Source organism: Vicia villosa, unplaced genomic scaffold (assembly GCF_029867415.1).
Source record: "Vicia villosa cultivar HV-30 ecotype Madison, WI unplaced genomic scaffold, Vvil1.0 ctg.001936F_1_1, whole genome shotgun sequence".
In the NCBI taxonomy this organism is placed as follows: Eukaryota; Viridiplantae; Streptophyta; class Magnoliopsida; order Fabales; family Fabaceae; genus Vicia; species Vicia villosa.
This window is the reverse complement of record NW_026705780.1, coordinates 233,515-254,180: the sequence shown is the minus strand read 5'-3', so window position 1 is coordinate 254,180 and position 20,666 is coordinate 233,515. Positions and strand designations below refer to the sequence as shown.

The 20,666-nt window shown below is 32.4% G+C and overlaps 1 protein-coding gene across 1 annotated transcript; it reads left to right on the top strand.

Annotated features, from left to right (window-relative positions):
* The first annotated feature begins 5,085 nt into the window (after positions 1–5,085).
* Positions 5,086–7,461, top strand: LOC131637159 (uncharacterized GPI-anchored protein At3g06035-like). Its single transcript, XM_058907745.1, has 2 exons — positions 5,086–5,242; positions 6,646–7,461. The coding sequence occupies exons 1-2, from the start codon at positions 5,158–5,160 to the stop codon at positions 7,152–7,154; spliced, it is 594 nt and encodes a 197-aa protein (XP_058763728.1). The 5' UTR covers positions 5,086–5,157; the 3' UTR covers positions 7,155–7,461.
* The last annotated feature ends 13,205 nt before the right edge of the window (positions 7,462–20,666 follow it).

Genomic DNA, 20,666 nt, shown 5'->3' with positions numbered 1-20,666 from the left:
CTTTTACTTCCAATGAGCTATTATCTGCAAGTTTTACCTTGCTCTTCTTCGACTCATCGAGATCTGCCAACCACACTTTTCTTCCAGTCATGTGATTCGAGCAGCATGTGTCGAGGAACCAGACCTTAGAGTCGACGTGCTCATATGCAATTGCACCAATGAGCACCAAAGCATTTGAATCATCTGAATCTTGATGTTCAAGGTTTGCTCATTCGTCCTTGCCTTTTGTCGCTCCCTTGTATTTTTTGTACCAACAATTCTTCCCCAAGTGACCCCACTTTTCACACTTTTAGCACTACACTCCTTTTCTATATTCTTTATATTTTTATAGGAGTTTCCTTCTCCCCTTTTCAAGGATTCAAAAGCCCTATTTTCGACCTTATACTTTTGAGGGTTCGACCAAAACTTCTTACTCTAAGTCTTGTCTCCTTTTCCTTTTGTTGGAACCACCATGCTTCTTCCATGTTTAAACTTGCAGGGCTTGAACCCATTTCCTCTCAATACACTACGCCAAAATTGACTTTTAGCATCACCCAAAAGACAACGCTTTAATGAGAAAGCGCTGTTGTAGGTCTTTTAAAAAATTCGCTAAAAAAAGCGCTGTCACAGACAGCCTTTAGAAAGCTCTTTTTAAAAGCGCTGCTAAATTCCCTACCTTAGAAAGCGCTTTTATAAAAGCGCTGCTAAAGATAACCTTAGAAAGCGCTTTTAAAAAGCACTGTTAAAGGCCTTAAATTCGCCCCACTTAAGAAAGCGCTTTCTCGTGAAAGTGCTGCTAGATCTTGTATGTTAGAAAGTGTTTTTTAAAAGCGATGGCTTAGGTCAAATTATAAAATTCAAAAATAAAATTTTTAGAACCCTATTCATTCATTTCTAATCGTTGCAATGTCTTCTTCTCCGACCGTACTTTCTTCTCTGACCGTTAACCCTAATCGTTTCTTCTCCGACCGTTTCTTCTCCGACGAAAAACGAAAAACTTATTCACTAACACAGCACTTTAACTCTTTTTTGTTTTCGTCTTCTCTCGCTGACTGGTTGGTTATATCATATCCTAGGTTTTCATCTAGGTGTTCTTGTTTTGTTCAAATATTGAATCTTTTCGCTGACCCTTTTCTCAATTGTTTCCTTTTGTGTATCATGCAGGATTTTTGAGAACGAATTCTTCAAACATGATTGGAGGAGTAGAGGGGTTGTTCAAATTTTTCAGTACATATGTATGAAGTGGCTGTTGTGTTTAATGATTGGTATTATTGTTGGTTTTATTGGGTTTTGCAACAATCTTGCTGTTGAAAATCTTGTTGGGATCAAGTTTGCTATGGATTTATTTTATGTTCCTTTCATAATTATGTTCCTTTGTATTCTTATGTATTAATCTCCTTCTACAATAATACAACACTGCAACATACATACTCACTCTCACTTGTGATTTTGTGTTGATTTCATATTTGATTTTAAGTTCTTCTTTGCGGTTTTTCTCTGATCAAAATCGGTTTAGAAGCATTTAACTTCGACCTCAACATTGAAGCTATTAAGGTAAGATATCTTGAATTCTTGATTTTAAGGTTTTGTTAATCTAGGGGTTTTTTAATTACAAATTAGGATTGATAATTTTGTTAACTCTTAAATTTCAATTGATTTTGGTTAACTAAGATATTTGTTAACTCTTAAATTTTGATCAAAACTATACCTCCGTCGTTTAGTTGTAGCTTCTTCCTTTTTCCACTTTATTTGTGCCACATTGCGATCACCTGTTTTCCTTCTTCCTGTTTCACATTGCCATAACCTTTGCTTGATCCTCAACATTGTAGTTTATTCAGTTCACTCTTGAAATTAGGATTACTACATGTTTGATTTCAGCTTAAATATAAGCTATGGAACTTTAGATTTGTGTACTTGATTATTGGAATTAAGGGCTGTGTGTATTTGCTATTGATTTGGAATGTGAGACTCTATTGTTGTTTTGGTGGTTCTCTCATTGGAGATTTATTTATAGATAAGCAAATTAGGAGATATGAAGTGAAGAATTTTATAGTGGATCTTAGGTTTTCCTCATTAGTTAAGCAAACTTTTGTTAATTGTATTGAGTTGTTTTTCTTGGTTTATGTTGCATCAGTTTGTGGTTTACTGAGTTCGACGTAGAATGAGACTCAAGTTGTCAATGGGTAAATTACCATTACTTGCAATTAATCTTCTCAAATCACGGACCTATATGTGAAAAACTTTTAGTGCTGATTTTCAACTTATGTTTCGTCTCCTCAAATTGTTTCTGTTTATTGGAGTTGTTGTCATTCTAGTCTTAATGTTCACTCTACTCAGTTTTACATTTGAAGACATATTTGCAAGTCTTCAAGCATTTTTGCCAACAGGGTGGGCACTTGTACAGGTTTTTTCTAACAACCACTACTTCTTCGTTTTAATGGATATATTGTGGCGCTCTATGTTTTGCATCACAAACCCCTGGTTTCAAGGCAATGAGTAATTAACTAAAATACATTTCTCTACTCAAATCTCAAACAATTTTTTTGCCAGCCAGAAGGAACATTTGTTGCTTCTCACAAAACATAAGGTTGGAATTTATATCCATCATTTTACACTATATCCAAACAGGCTCAAAGTTCTTTCTTTTACTCAATTCATGCTATTATTATAGAAGTTTCACTACTGACATATTTTGCTGTAAATGTAAAATTGCTTTTGTCTGATCTTCTGGCATTATACATGACAGATAGCACAATCATGTAAGCCATTCATAAAGGGCATTGGAATGTGGGGTTCTGTCAAAGCTTTAGCAAGAGGATATGAATACCTTATGGGGGTGGTTATCTTTGCACCAATGGCCATATTAGCTTGGTTCCCATTTATAGTAGGCTTGGAATGATGAGAATGATGTTGGAACTTGTAGAATAGCTGGGATCGGTTTAGTTATTTAGGGATGATTTTCTTATTGTTATAATGTAATGTGAATTGGTTTAGTTGTTTTGGTCATGTTAGAAATATGTGAATCGGTGTATATATATTTTGGATTAATTGCGTACAATGGTATATAATGTAATGGTATAATTTATAATACTTTTTTGTATATTATCGAAATCGGTTCTTTGTTGAAATAATGAGATTACTGAAATAATGGGATTACGATTGTAAATTATAGGTTTATGGGATAACAATGGTAAATTACAGGTTCATGAAATAATGCTGCCAAACATGCAAGTTTAGAAATTAAAAAAATAATAGGTTTATTAAAAACTCTAACGAAAGCGCTTTTTAAGTAAAAGCGCTGCCTTAGGCCTATCTATGAAAGCGTTTTTTTAAAGAAAAAGCGCTGCCTTAGGCCTACCTACGACAACGTTTTTGCCTAAACAAAAAGCGCTGCTAAAACCTATAGCAGCGCCACCTACAGCAGCGCTTTTAAAGCCCAAAAAAGCGATGTCGTAGGTCTTTTATGGCATAGTGATAATCCGTAACTCACGTGCCTCCAACAAACCAACCATATCTTCCAGCTTCATGGTTTCAAGATTACTGGATTCTTGAATAGCTACGATAACGTGATCAAAGTGAGAGTTCAATGTAGGCATTGTCTTTTCAACTATCATCTTGTCAGTAAGGGTTTCACCACAACTTTTCATTAGATGGGCAAGATTCTACACCTTCGACACATAACCTACAATCTTTTATTCTTCTCCCATCTACAATAATTCATACTGCCTTTGTAGTGTCTACAACTTGACAGTTTTAACCTTCTCACCTCCTTCATAATACTTGACAAGAATATACCATGCGTCATTCGTCGATTTAGTGTGACAAATCATCAAAATTCGCCGCATCTACCGCCAACTGAATACAATATGTAGCCTTGCAATCTTTCTTCTTCGCATCCTTGTGATTGGCTCTCTGAGCATCAATTGTATTATCAACAAGCTCATGGACGCCATTGTTGACACTTCAACGGTTTCGTGAAAACTGAACAAAGACTTCATTTGCTTGCTCCATCGATTCCAATTTTTACCGTAAAGGACTGGAAGATAATTCAGAATGCCATTAGTACCATTCATCTTTGTAACGATTGATTAACAACCCACGATCTCGGAAATACGATCATTAACGTGTGTTTCTTGAAAATATGATCAAGAACCTAATCGGAGCTCTAGATACAAATTTGTTGATGTGCGAGACACTTTTAGTAAGAGGAGAGAGAGAGAGAGAGAGAGAGAGAGAGAGAGAGAGAGAGAGAGAGAGAATAAAGAATAAGGGTTGATATTATTGAATGATAAAAAATGAATTACATGATACCTATTTATATACAACTAACTAACTTATATACTAAGTAGCAAACCCTAAATCCTAACTAACTTTGGACTTGAGCTATTCAACTTGGATTATACTATCAACAACTCCTAGTTTGTAAATATTTGATAACCAGCTCTTTGAGGTAATAAATTATTCATCAACATCCTCTAGACATAACAAGTATCAATGAAGAAGATGAAGGAGAAATTGCTAGCGAACAATAAAAAATTGACCACGATTGATACTATTTTAAAGTGATGTGATTCTCCAATTCGTATTTCATTCATTTAAAAATTTAAGCTCAAAGTTGATTTATCTTCTCAATATATAAAAAAGAATGTTGTAGTTAGTTGAGTTGTAATAGAATCATAACAACCTTAAATCAACTTCTAACGATCATAACTAACTAATTAAACCAAAATACAAATTGCTATCTGGACTAAAAATGCAAAGGTTAGCAATTCAAACTTAAATTTCCAATAACTCCCAATAATTCTTGATGTGAAAGTAACAACTCTACAAATCAATTATAAAAGTTTATGCTGTCAGTAAAAATACATACTAAAGTTTATGCTGTCAGTAAAAATACATACTATATATTGGTTTGCCCCATTGATTACTTAATTTAAAATAAAAGAAATTAATAATCTCTAGATTAAACTAACTAAAAAAACTAAATTATTGTATTTCAGAAATTTAAACACAAAATACTATGCAAATTTAAATTTTAAAATTTCCAAAACGCTGTCGTTGCACTTTTTTTTTTTTTGTTGCTGTCAAGAGCTAGTAGCTTTAACTTCCTCTTCTCTACCACCATTCGCATTCACAATTCACTTTCAAATCAAGTCTCTTCTTCTTCAACCTTCAAAAATGGCGTGTCTCCGTTTCTCTCTTCTTCTCCCTCTCTTCTTTTCTTCCATTCTCTTATTGAATCGCTCTGTGAAATGCGACAACGGTTAGTTACTCTTTCTCTCACGCTCAGTTTTTCTTGCATTACATTACATTAGTTTCTTTGTAGGTAATGTAGATCTAGATCTGATTCATAATGCACTTTACTATATGATTACGAAATTATCTTAGGCTTCAGTGAAAGTGTTAATTACTGTAGATTTTGATGTTGATTTTGAATTTTCAGTTTCAAGTGCATTTTGCTATAGTTAGAAACCTAAAATTGATGGTGATTTTATTCGAATCTATTGATTTGTGAGTTGGTAGATCTATTAGATGATTATCATTGAAAACTCTAAATGTTTGCAAATATAGCTATAATGGAGTTCATTGTTAATGAAGCGTTGAAAGCTTTATAGTGTAGTAATCTAATTGTATTGATTTGATGAAGAATTTATTTAGAAAAGATTTATATTCAATTGAAATCTTATGTGAATCTTTTCATAATTTAGATTGTGTGTGTATTGATCTGATTAAATTCTTCATCAAATCAATACAATTAGATTACTACATTCTCTTATTTGAATTGATTTGTAAAATAAATAGCTATATTCATTAAATAATGTAGTAATCTAATTGTATTGATTTGATGAAGAATTTAATCAGAGAAGATTTATATTCAATTGAAATCTTATGTGAATCTTTTCATTACATACGTAAAGAAGCAGATAGATTTATGCTCTGTTTGGATTGATTTGTTTGAACTTATTTTTGTCATAAATAGTTATGAAACTGTTTAAGAGAACTTGTGGCTTATCCATAGGTTGGTTTTAGCTAATTTTTATAAGTGTTTCGTGATAGCTAATGAAAACAACTTATAGCTTATTCAGAAACAGTTTGACTTAATTTTTTTTAATCTTTTGTTATGTTATACGAATAGGTTCATTGATAATGTTTATGTTATAAGCGCGTGATTAAATTGCACATCGAAACAAGACCAACGTGTGTTTGGATTTCAGTTTGGAAGTGTACTCAAACTCATGCTTGAGGGAATCCATCTTCCTTGGTTGATTGGGTCAAGAGTAAGTTGGACCTCTTTCAAGCTGATTTGCAGCTTAATTTGAAACAAGCTTAAGCTGATTGAAACACGCTTAATCTTTTTAGGATAATCAGCTTAATTTGCAGCTTATAGCATATAAGCGCTTATATGCATACACTATTTCTATAACACATGATAAATTAAAGTCAAACTGTTTTCTTGTAAGCAATCCATAAGAGCTTGTGGAAATAAGTTGAAAACAATTAATAAACATATCAGAAGCTGTTTTATTAGCTCTCCAAAATAATCTCATAAGTGCTTATTTCATAAGATAAATTCAAATAAGCCTATCGAAACAAGCTATAATAAATGTGTGCATTGAAGCTGATTCTTTGGAACTGTACTTACCTTACCTTAACATTCCACTGCAGATGAGGAAGATGTGCTTTTTCAGGGAGTCAACAAGTACCGTGCATCATTAAACTTGACTTCTCTAACAAAGAACGATAATGCTAATTGTTTTGCTGAAGAATTAGCGGACCAGTTCAAGAGTCAACCTTGTACAAATACCACAGGTGCCAACACAGTGCCAGGTACTGAACCTAACCTCACCAACTATCCCGACCTTTTAGCTAAATGCCACTTAAATATTTCTGACACAAGGGATGGATCAATAATGCCTGCTTGTGTTCCTGGCCTTGTTCCGAGCATCGTCCTCTCTAATTTCACACAATCTCTTTACTCACAAAGTCTCAATGACTCAAAGTATACTGGAATTGGTATTGGTTCAGAAGATAATTGGATCGTTGTTATACTGACCACAAACACTCCTGGTGGAAGCTTTGTTCCCGAGACTTCTAATGGTGCCATTTTTATCAGCAAAATTGGTCTGGTTTTCTCCTCAATCCTCTTGTTAGCTGTTAGCATTATCCTGTTTTGAGCCACATGATACTGTTTGCTATTCTCATTTTATTCAGGACTGTTAGTAATGTCACAATGTAGATCTTACTATCAGTATGGGAAAAGTGCAAATAATGAATGTTATTGATTTTCAGTAAAGCATAGAGAGATTGTAGAATAATTGTTTCTTTGATATTGGCAAGTGTCTGAACTGCCATAGAAGAAGAATAGGACTACAGGAGGAAGTGAAGTTTTTTTTTCACCAGGGTTGTTATCGTACTGTTTGGCAATCATAAACAAAACTCTTTTGTTTCAAAGCTTTAAATTGAAACTTATTGCTTATTTGATGTTGAGATTGTCTAGTATGTAGTTCCAAAGTCATCTATTTCAGTTCCAAATCAGAATATTGTATCACAGTGTCACTGTTTCTAACATCAATTCTCAAAGGCATTGATTGTTTAACTTTAGATTTAGGCTAATGAAAATTTGACATTGCTGGTTGGTGCTACATTGGCACTCCTGCAAGGCTTCACAAATTTGATATTGCCTCACCACCTTCATCGTCATCTCCTTCTTATCATTGATATCACCCATGAGCCATTTTTAATTCATATTCCAATTTTTTAATCAACCTAAGTGCTAAGAACAATGGTTTTTCTGGGACAGATAGGTAAACCAGAAGGGGTGAGGTATTTAAGAAAATGTTTGGGGGTGAGGTTGCAACCCAAAAAAATCCACCTAAAAAGTACCATAATAAAAAATATTAAAAAAATATATAACACTTTTGAATCAGAAGGAGCTTATGCACTTGATTGTTTTGGTAAACTTCAATTTTGTGTTTAGATTCATTCCAGTCTTTAAATTTTGACAAGGATAAACATTATCTTGTTTATTGAATGCACTGTGATAGGATATAATTATAGGAACGCCTTCGGAAGATGAAGCCTCACTAAACTTAAAATATAGTTAGTTAGGTCTAAATATATCTTTGAATTAATTCATTAGATGGTACTTGGTACTAAACATAGAATATACATTATCTTGTTTATTGCATGCAACTATATTGGCACTTCCAAGCCCTATACAATAATACCACAAAAATTATTTAGTTTATTATTTAAATATATGATTTTTCTTTAAATCTAAATTTTATGACATTTGAATAAGGAAAGAGAGTGATCGTTTGTACAAATGAAATGAACGAAGTTCACATTAGAACGAGAGAGATTTTGCGGCAGTAGTGGTATGTGATGACATGGTTGAAGATTTATAAAAATTAATTTTTATTACTTATATCAACAAAATACAATTTTTTTCTCCAAAAAATCATATTATATAAACTATATTATTAAGAGTGTTTATCTTAGAATTATTTTCAAAAATATTTTAAAAAGTGTGCGAATGAAGACAAAACACATCAACCATAGATCAATCAACAATACTTAAAATTAAGAGTGTGTTTGGATGGAGCATTTTAATGAGGGAAAGTAATGTTTTGAGGAAATTTAAAATGATTTGACCAAAATCCATTGTTTGGATACAAAAATGAAGAATTGTTAAAATGATGAAAATTTATGGAGTATTTCATCTAAGTTAAATTTAATCATTTTGAAATGACACCAAAAATCAAAGAATTTGAAATTCCTCTCATGTTTCATAGAATGTATTTGTTATTATTATTTCTTCAAAATTTTCAAATTGGTCCTAATATTTTTCAAAATTATAAAATTGACCCCAAAAATTTTTAAAAAATTGCAAATTGGTCCTTAATAATTTTTAAATTTTACAATTTGGTCCTTCAAATTTTTAAAAATTACAAATTAGTCACTACTTTTTCATTTTTTAATTTAGTCCAAAAATTTTAAATTTTATACAAAATGACACCAAAAATCTAACAATGAATTATTTTAATACTCAATCCAAACAAAACAATTTAAAAATGAATGGATTTGAATTGAATCATTTGAATTGCTTTGAATTTTAAATTACTTTAAAATTTCTAATTACATCATCCAAACACACTCTAAAGGATATTACAAATGATATTATATTAGGCCTCTCATAGTCCAGTACAATGTGGTCTCTGAACCAAACTAAATGGAAAGAGGGGGACATGTAATGCTCAGGCTGAAGAGGACGAAGAGTGATCGCGAATGCAAACATGGACAATAAGCGACAATTGACAAATTATAGACGAAAGAGAGATACCGAATGAACCGAATTCAAATGAAAATGAAGAGATCCTGAACATAGTTAGCATGTTAGCTTGAAGGAATCCTTATATCAATTCGTAAGCGGTATACTATGAATGTGAATTGTGAAGGTCATATCACCGAAAATCGCGAGGGTTGATGGAAATCAAACAGTTACACGCATAAATCAAAGAAATTTGTTAAGTGTTTCTTTGGCCCTTTTAGGTATTATATTGTTTTCATGCTTGTAACATAAGTGGAGAATTGAAAATAGCATGTTCATTTATGTTGAAAAATGGTGCATATTTATGACATCAAAGATTACACAAGATTACAAAGATTAAATTATGTGGGTAACAAAGGGGCAAGAAACTGCTTCAATTGCCACATGTTACCTACGGCTTACCCATCGTGCTTCTAAAATTAAGTATAATTTGGATTATTGTACCTTAATTTTCTCTTAAAAGAAAACATTAAAAATTCCACAATAAATCTTTTTTGTTCCCTGGAATTAATTTTCAAATTAGTGTTTTGGTCAAAAATATCACAAAAGTTGCACCTTTTTGCTGACATATTTTTGAATTATTATAAGAAGGACCAAAGTTAATGATAAGATGTTTTGTGTTGGTGGAGGCAAGAAAATCTTTTCTTTTTTGTGTTTATTTAGTAGCAGAAAGAAAACCTCTTGATGTAAGAAATCATCAAGAAAAAAAATCCTGAAAATGTTGTCATTTATTTGTGTGGTAGATTTATGGCATAAGATAAAATAAATGAGAAAATTTCTTTGGCCACCTCCCTATGGGGGGTCACCCCCAGCGAAAATTCCAAAATACCCCTGCTTCGGAAGTTCATTTCCGAAAGCGTCTTTTTTTGAAAAAATTGACTTATTTCGGAAGTTCATTTCCGAAAACATTATTTCGGAAGTTCACTTCCGAAATACTGCGATTTCTGCAGATTTATCAAAACACTCCCCCTCCCCCAATCATTTACCCTAAATCAAAACAAAAAGTGGCAAAGGCGAAAATTTGTGCAAACAGAATTCCAAAGCTGCATCAAGGCTCCAATCACACTGCTAAACAACATTCAAAAGCCCTCAATCCTAACACTTTGTAAGTTTTGAAATTTTTAGATCTAGTTTTGTGATGCATGTTATTTAGGGTTTTAATTGCATAAATGATATATGGTTAGGTTGTTAGTAGTATTTAGGTTGTTTAGAAGCATTTTGATTTGGTTTGAAGTTTGGTTTAGGGGTCTGTCATGGAAGTTGCAGAAAACTCCATCGCAGGGGTGTTTCGGAAGTTCATTTCCGAAAACACCTCCATCCTAGTTTTCGGAAATGAACTTCCGAAATGTATCAGAAGTTCAAATTTTTTTGTTTTTTATTTTGTCTATGCATATTAATCGTTTTCAATTGTTTACAGGAACATGTCAGGCAACCAACCAGCACGCAGGACTGCGTCTTCTAAAGAGGGCGCTAAGGGAAGAAAGGGTTCTTCAAAGAAGGAGGTGAAAGAGGTGAAGGAGGTGAAGGAGAAGAAGAAGCTTTTGACTGGTTCTGCTTCTCGTCCCCTGGGGGTCCATGGCTCGGACGTGCAGGCTCAGCCTTCAGGCGTGATCAACGCTGATGGTTCTGATACTGAGTGGGATGAGGATTGGTATAATTATCTTCATTCGGAGGAGTTCGCTCGTCGGGAAGAATAACGTGTTTTTATTTTGTTTGATGTGTATTTTGTAACCCTCGTCGGGCAGAATAACATGTTTTTTGTTTTGTTTGACGTGTTTTGTTTTGTTTTGTTCTGATTTCGGATTGTATCGCACAGTGTTTTTGTATTGGATTTATCATGTTAGTTTTTGGAAGTGGTAACCGGGGTCGGAACATATGACGGAGGAGGTGGATGTTCGGAGGAAGAAGAACCGGAGGTACGTCCACCGCGAGACAAAGGAGCCAATCAATGTAAGCTATAGTTTATCATTATCATCTGGGGACGTCATTTCTAAAAAATCAAGATTAAAAATAATAAGATTTTTTTTCCAATTTTTTGTAATGACGTCCCCTGATGATAATGATAAACTATAGCTTACATTGATTGGCTCCTTTGTCTCGCGGTGGACGTACCTCCGGTTCTTTTTCCTCCGGACATCCACCTCCTCCGTCATATGTTCCGGCCCCGGTTACACCTCCTCCGTCATTTGTTACTTACAGTAGTACGTATTTTTATTAAAAGAATAAAAAAACCTTTTGAAATTTGGAAGCCTTTTTTTCTCCCCACCACTCTCTCATCCCCACCTACCCGTGTTCAACAATATGTAACTTTAATTTTATGTAATATTATCGTTGTAATCTTCACCCGATTAAATAAAGCGAATTGTTGTTGTTTTTCATTTTATTCTGTCCAGACATATTTTCGGAGGTTCATTTCCGAATTCTCCAAGGGGGGTGCGTTCGGAGATGAACTTCTGAAACACCACATTTTCTGAAAAGTAACTTTATTTCGGAGATGCATCTCCGAAATCAATATTTTATATTAAAAAAAACACGTTTTCGGAGATACATTTCCGAAAACACCTTTTTTAAGAAAAAAAGTACAGTTTCGAAAATGAACTTCCGAAATAAGGGGTATTGTGGTAAATTCACCAGGGGTGGGCAAGAAGGTTAGGAGGTGGGTGAAGAAATTTTCAATAAATGATTATCCTCAAACTGATGTTGTTGAGGCATTAGGTTTTAAACTACCACCTCCACCTAAGAATGTTACTTTAAATATTTTAAAGTAGATTTATAGTTTATGTCCAGCCTTATAAACAATTTATAATTGAAAAAACTATGTCAATACAAAAACAAAAAACCAACAAGATTTTGGAGTAATTATAAATGTAATAATCAATAAATTTAAACAAAAAATGACATAATAATATGATAATAAATCAAGATTTTGGAGGTTTTGAGAAGAAAAAAAAAAGAAGATAGTTTTGATTATATTTCATATTTGAAAAAATGTGGGGGAAGTTTTTTTTATATAATATGTATTTTAATTTTAATTAATTAAAATTGACAAATTTGTGTTGTTGTGAAATAGTCCCACATAAGAAAAAACGAATAACGATTTGACATCTATATATAAATTTATTCTGTTTATATATATATATATATATATATATATATATATATATATATATATATATATATATATCACACAATAATTGTGGTATATTTCTTGGTTCTAGTATATGGATGATTGAAACATGATTATTTTTGGTAGAAAATAATCATTTGCATGATTGAAAATGCAATCATTTGTATACTAAAGCAAGAATAACACAACAATGTTGTATAAAAAAAATTAAAATTTTTGCAGATATTTCTTTTAAATAGCAAAGCCGATAAAAAAAATATAAATTAAGAAGAGAGTATAAGTGTACAAGAAACAAACAAGGAGCACAAGTAGTGCTTTAAAACATATATAAACTGATTAAACAAATGTTAAAGACGAAAAAACCTATAAACAAACCCAACATGCAAAATTAAAACATATATAAATTGGTTAAACAAATGTTAAAGACGAAAAAACCTATAGACAAACCCAACATGCAAAATAAAACAGACAAACTCAAGGATTATAATAGCACAACGCCAACAAGCGACAGTTGAAAAAATATGTAAACTTCACCACCTGAAAAAAAAAAAAAACAAAAACAAAGAAGGGTAGCTACCTATCCAACTTACCTCTAAAATTGAAGGCACCCGAGCAAATCACACTTCTTGTAAAACAAAGAGAAAACAAAAGTTGTAGCATGTGGATGAACTCACTTTCAAGTCTGACCAATCATCGAATTTATCTAGTGTTTAACTAAGAAGCTTTTTTTGACAAAAAATTGATTTTATTACGCTTTTTTCAAATGATCTAAAAAATTGAAAAAACTATAAAATTGAACATGAGAGAGGTTAAGGCATTCTCACCCAACTAAGAACTTCATACCAGATCAAAGAGGAAACTTCACACTATATAAACAAATGATCCACAAACCCGACCTGCCATATACACACCGCACACTCCAAACCACAGACACAATTTGACGCTTATAAAGATTATGCCTAGTCGAAAGTCTATCTTGAAGTATCTGTCATGAAAAAACACAACTTTACAAGACACTCAACTCTTCCAAGCTCTATCCAAACCCTAGATCCCCCGATCCGACCTACAATCAACACCAACCACCAAGGAGTATAGTTTAATGTAAGCAGATCTTACTGAAAACTCTTTTTTAGACATGCGAAACATAATAGTTCATTGCTTCTAGTCAATATTTTAAGACATATAAAATTAGTTTCTTTGTTTTGTTTTTACAACTAGTCTCGCATCGGAGAACATTGATATTACCAATATGATAAACATCAATTTGTTATTAAATTTCAGACAAAATGTGTCTAATTGTCCTTTAAGTTTGAACTTTATAATAGTTTGGTCTTTTTAGTTATTTACTATTTAGACATAGCCATTGATGTTAAAAATTGTTTAAAATGATGGACTACAACTATAAATTTATTAATAAAATAGTAAAATGTCTAATAACATCCTTATGCAACAGAAAATTTAAAAACAAGGTAAAAAGTAGCATAGTTTTGAAAATCTAAAAAATGCACTTGCTATAGACCAAACCCATGATCAGTGCCACTTTTCTCCTCGGTTATTAAAAATCAAAGGGTAAAGTGGCAGGTTTTCATGTTGTCCTTCATTATCTCGCCTGTGTAACTGAGATTATATCCCCTTCGTATCCGAGATTTTCATGTATACATCTATTTTAACCGTTGAGTTTGCAAGTTATAAGTTTCACAACTTAGTCGTTTCTCTCATTTTTATATATAAACAAAAATTGGATTAAAAGGGAATAATTGGATGCTCATCCTTTTATTCTCGAGTAAGCAAACACACAAGTCGTACGATTTGCTCTAGTTCGGTTGTTCGTCTTTCTCCTAAAAACAACGACAATAAACAAACTTTTATTTGCTGCCATAGCACAAGAAAATTTATTGTTATCTTCAATCGACGAACCTTTTCCACCTTTGTGCGGTCAAACCTTTTTATTTAAAATCAATCAACACACAATTTTTTTCTACGTAAGAACTACGTAGTTGTGAATTCCTCCATCGCACATGAGAATATGTAGGAGCAAGATTCAACATCTTGTCAAACACCCTAATAAAAGAAAAACTTTTTTCCCTTCCTTGTAAATACGTCATAATAATTAGGAGAAATTGAACTCCTTAGGCTAACACTTTTATTTGCAAAATTAATTAAAAGTAATTATTGTTTACAACAGATTTCGTGTGGAGCTAATATTTTTTTCACGCATAACTGACTCCTGAATTTGAATTTGGTTGTAATGATCATATTTTTGTTCTCTTACAGTTTTATCGACGTTTTCCTTTTTAAAAAATAAACTTCGGTAGCAACTTTATTACTTTCAATCGTTTACTCGCGTGAGTATTTTTTGTCCCGCGATAGTAATAAAGAATTTTGAGTCTAAATCCTCTTACAGAGTTAAATGATTAAGTGTGATCTTTCTTCTAATTAGTTCTCATAGACAGCAAAGATGATGCAAAGGTAAATTAGCTCTCTAATCTGAGATGAAAGGTTAAGTTGTAAAGTGTCTCTGATAAATTAAAATCTCAATCTGTATGGTCTTATGGGTCTTTTCTAATTCAATGTTCATTATCATGTAACCCTTTTTACCATGCATAAGAATATTAAGGGAATGAATAGCCTCCACCAAAATAAGAATATAATCAATAATGCATCTATTATAAGAATCTATTACGAGAATCTATTGAATTCCATTAGTGCAAACTACAACCATAGGTTTGTTATTGTGCATATTTATGTAGCGTAGCGCCTATCCTTAACAATCAAACGATCATGTTTGGGCACAACTTAGGGGCGGACTCTTAGTACTAAAAACAAATTTGATCTGTTGATAGCACAATTTCAATTTTGAAGTCTGGATTCGTTGCAACATTCTTTTTCAAAGACAACCTCAATCATTAAACTGGTGTAAGATGCAGATGTATAGGTGATTCGGTGAATAAAGAAAGAGTATGTACATGCTAAAAACTTTCAAGTGATGGAGATATCCATGTGGGAAATATGATGTAAGTATAACTTTTTCTTTCTTTAAAATAAGAGAACGTGGTTAAATACAACATCACCCTCATATAGCTTCATTCTTATCCATTTCGGTAATGATGAACAGAAAGATGTTTCATTATTCATGCCATTTATATAAAAAACTTTAAAACCATGAATATGTATATAACTTTTAAGATGAATATATAGTAACTTTTAAGATGAATATAAATAACTTTAAAACTTTATACTTTTATGAGAGTTTTTATTAATAATTTTTGTGTCTCTAATTTTCTATGTTGAATTTATGGCTACGGTTTTATCCATTGAGATTTCTACAAACATTAGTTAAATTTTTTTGCTAGAATGTAGTTTCATGTTTCTTTATCAAAATATTTTTGTAATTTAAAGATTGTGTCTTGTAAGCTTCGAATTAGGGAATAATGAATTTATTATAATAATTTATTTATATCGGGAAAACATGGATAGAACTCTTTCAAAATGAAAAAAAAAAAGTTTTTGAAACTAAGTTTCACTTCAGGAGTGGATTATGTATGGGAAAAATATTATATCCTACGACATTTGTTAAAGAAAACAATTACTTCTAATTAATTATGCAAAAGACGCTAACTTTATTATATTTATTCGCCCCTTATCATCAAATACAAAATATAACATATAAACAAGAAAAAGGAAAAAATAATTTTTATTATTGTGCTTAACAAGTATTAAATCTTGTTTTTACGTTTTTTTCGATGAAATGGAGAATTCAAAGATATGTAGTTCTTGAGTAGAAAATATTTGTGTATTGGTTGATTTTAAAAATACGATTTGATTGTGTTAATGCGAAAAAGAACATAAATATAGATGAGTTTGATTGATTTTAGTTGTTGATTTGAAAATAGTTATTTCATAAAGGAAGCCGAGTGTTAGAACATGCAAGTTGCGTAACTTGAGTTCGAACAACTTGAGGATCAAAAGAATATCCAGTCGATTAATCCCTTTTTGATGACCAAGTCATCGCAACTTGTGTCTTAAAAGTTTGACGATTAAAATAGAAGTTCATTTATTTAACCGTTTTTTTCAAAGTGGTTTTACTTCTTATTTGACCGAAAAGAAAATAAATTGGTTTTTTCTAAGTTTTGGCATCCAAAAACCTTACCTAAGGCACTTGATGTTAATTCTCTATTTTATGGTTGGCATTACGTTTGGTAAAACTAACTTGTGGGAACATGTTGAACAAGATGTTCTATCCACTTCAACTGAAGAGACATGTCGAGGAAGATGTCTTATGCAGGATCATCTGACATCGTGACTGATTAAGTACAACTGGATCTGTTGAAGTCTGGTTTTAGTTACAGGTGCCGAGTATTTTGGAATATTGTGCAATCCTATGTGGCGCTTGATTTAGGGATAAGAGATTGTCTCTGTTTTCAAGATATATGATTAGTTTCTAAATAAGGAGAATATTTAGAAAACTAATGATTGGAGCCTTATCTTCATGGAGAAGATTTTGGAGTATTTTCTGGAGTGTCGTGTTGCGTTTTGAAGCACAAATCCAGTCCAGAAGATTGTTTTAAAATAGCAAGCAACAAACTTAGTTTTCATGTGGAACTTACATTGTAGATTGTGTTAAGGTTTGTGCGGTCTTGTGTATTGTGAGTCTTTCTAATATCATCTTGATAGAAGAGTTGGACGTTTTCATTGAGTTGCATGTCTGTGTTCATTCATAAGCTTTTAAGCATTAAGTGACTGTGTCTTGGAAGTGTGTATTCTAAAGTTCTGTAATTGATTATCACGATTGTGATTGAGAGGGATTGAGAATGGTCTCATACCTAGGTGAGTCTTAGGTAGAAGTATAGTACGGGTAGTGATTAGGAAAGAAGGCAATAAACCAGAGGTTGTTTGCATAGTAATTCAAGCTGATACTATCATATTGGAGTTATCTCTGGCTTGGTAGCCCCCATAGTAGGTATTGTTATATACCAAAATGGGTGAACAATTATTTGTGTTTTTTTACGTTTCTGCACTATTTTATTGTATACCTTGTCATTGTGTGTTGTTTGGAGATCATTGTCTCGATATCTCTTAGGATATCTGATATCTAAACACCAGAATTTCACTTGAAATGGATAGGATTGAAGGTAAATGAAATTTGGTTAAACCGATGAACGCACGAGTGGAAAAAACACCAAATTAGGGTATCATTACGGCCATCCTGTAATATGGGTTGTCTCAAGTGGGAAAAATAAGAAAATTGCAGGATTTTGGGGTGCGGGGATTATTACAGTCGTCATCACTATTACGGGCATCTTATAATACTGCTTATCCCAAAAATTACGCTCATAATACTTATTACGTGCAACTTGTAATATTGAATAAAAATTATGGGCAACTTGTATTTCTAAATAAAAATAATGGGAAACCCGTAATTTTGACTATGATGGGTTTTTGCTGTAAACATGTTGATTGTTAAGCAAAGACAGTTACATGTTGGTGTAAACATGTTAATTGCTAAGCAAAGACAATTATGGTTTTGGTGAGCATTACATGTTATGATTACATGATGACATTACTTGTTATGCTAAATATACAACTATATGGTGTTTAAAAATGATAACACAAACATCAACAAAACTAACACTACAAATATATGACAACAACAAAGTATGTAACAATCATAAGAGTGCCAAAAACACAAAAATAAAATGCAAAGTGAGGAAAGAGAGGTTACCAAAAAAGAAGAAAAGTAAAATGATCGTCTCTAGGCGATACATTGGTACTTAGATTGACATAAAAGAAAATGGCCGTCTCCAGGTGGTACATTGGTACTTAGATAAACGTAAAAGTAAATGATCATCTCTAGGTGGTACACTGCTATTTAGATCGACATAAAAGTAAATAATCGTCTTCAGCTTAAATGTTAATGCTTATATCAACAAGAAAAATTCTATAATTGACTTTAGGTAATACACTGGCACTTAGATCGACTATTAGTAAATGATCTTCTCTAGGCAATACGTTGGTACTTAGATCCACATAAAAGTAAATGATGATGCTTAGATTGACAAGAAAAATTAAGCGATCGCCTCCAGAAAGTGCACTGGTATATAGATCGATATAAAAGTAAATAATCGTCTCTATGTGTTACACTAGTACATAAATTGACACTAAAGTAAATGATGGTCTCTAGGTGATACGTTAGTTCAAAAAAATGCAGTATCATTTTACTAATTTTACCATATAAAAGGACAACAATTTAAAAAACAATCGAGTACTTAACAAACAAGGAAATTCAAAAAAGATTTAAAATAGCTAGATGATCATCAGCATCGAGGATAAATCCTCCTATTTGATTCTTGTTTTGTTGATTTTTTTCAAGATAGATTTTCGGCGGCATAATCTTTATAAGCACCAAATTGTGTTCGCTAATAGTGGTTTGAGGTGTGTGTTGTGTGTAGGAAAATTCGAGTTAGTGGATCATTTATTTGTCTTCTGTGAGGTTGCCCCTTTGATCAGGTATAAGATTCTTAGTTGGGTGAGAATGTCTTTACCTCTCATGTACTCGATTTTAGAGGGTTTCAAGGTTCTGTAGGGGTTGGAAAGGGTAAGAAGACTTGTCTGGGTCAGCTTTCGAAATGTCGTTCAATGGTCTGGATTATTTAAAAAATGAGCAATAAAATGAATTTTGTAAGGAAAGCTTCTTGGTTAATGAATGTGTGATTTTGATAATTGGCATGACTTGAAAGTGGATTCATTCACATGCTCTAGCTTCTGTCTTTATTTTGTTAGACTAAGAGTGTGACACACTCTGGTGCTTTAGGTTTTATGGGTAAAATGAGTGGCGAGTTGCCCTTCTTTATTTTTTTGTAGATTGTCGAACTTACATATCTTCAACCATCTTTTGCTAGTAGTGTGTTGTTGTTGTCCCTGAGTTGCTTTGTTTTCTAACCCCCAAGGGTTGGTCTAGTGGTGGAGGTTTGGGTCTTGAGAGTGTGCTCCTCTCAAGGTCTTGAGTTAGAATCCTACTAGATACTAACAATCTTTGTGTTGGGCCAGTCCATACAGAGCTCTGCTCTGGCTTTAAACGGGCCCCCCACTAGTGAACGGTGGGATTGGTTCTCTTGGATTAGTCAGTCGCAAGGCCGAATACCAAGATTTCAAAAAAACAAATTATCAATTTTTTACACATATAAAAAAAGTTGGTAAAATACCCTTTTTAGTCCCTGAACTTTATCTCGAGGTCCATTTTAATCCTTTAACTTTTAAAAAGACCAATGTAGTCCCTTATATCTTCAAACGGCGTCATTTAGGTCCTTTCCGTCCAATTCTCACTAACGGTGTTTATTTCTACACGCGTGGCTTCTGACGTGGCATATGTTGATTACCAAGTACACCAAATTTTCAAAAAAGATTTCTCAAAATTAGATTTGAACCCAGGTCTAAATGGTTGCTTGGAAAGGCACTAAACCACTAGGCTACTTTCTCAGCAACCAAGGCCACGTCTTCATCATATGATTTCACCAACATGGAAGCATGGCTACTTTCCCAGCAACCAAGGCCACGTCTTCCTCTAGTTGACATAATAGGGACCACATTATTTAAATATCTATATATTTCTTACTAGTAACAAACCCGTGCGTTCGCACGGGTTCTGGTATGTCACGCGAATTTGTTTTTCATGTATAATTTTGTTTTTAAGATATATATTTTTTAAAAATGGATTGTGGTTTATATTACATAGAAAATTATATAAAATCTAGCAGCATCCAAGAGAATAAATATTCGTGGAAAAACATATTTTAAAAGCAGTTATAATATATATTTTTGAAGAGTAAATATTGAGTAAAAAAAAGCATGATTGATTATCATCAAAAGACAGGTATTATACCACAATTATTTTGAAAATGAGCATTTTTCATAACTATAAAAAACCAAAAAAAAAACATAAAGTAACTCTATAAATTAGCAATTGTTAAATAGTTAGAGTTTATTTTAATTGTAAAGAAATTATTATGATAAGATAAGTCTAAAGATGGAGAGGAAGACTAAAAAGAAACAATAATTAAAAAGTAGAATTACTAATATAAATGAATAGAAATGAGCATTATCAAAACCATTAAAAAATCAAATTAATAAAATAGTGAAGCTGTTAAGAAACTGATTTAAAATAATTGTAAAAAGACATTGACCGTAAGTATGAAATAAACTACATAAAGAAAAAAAGTTGGAAATAAATTT

Coding starts and splice junctions, on each gene's coding strand:
- LOC131637159 (XM_058907745.1), top strand. CDS start 5,158: ATGGCGTGTCTCCGTTTCTCTCTTCTTCTCCCTCTCTTCTTTTCTTCC. Junction 5,243..6,645: donor CTCTGTGAAATGCGACAACG/GTTAGTTACTCT, acceptor ATTCCACTGCAG/ATGAGGAAGATGTGCTTTTT.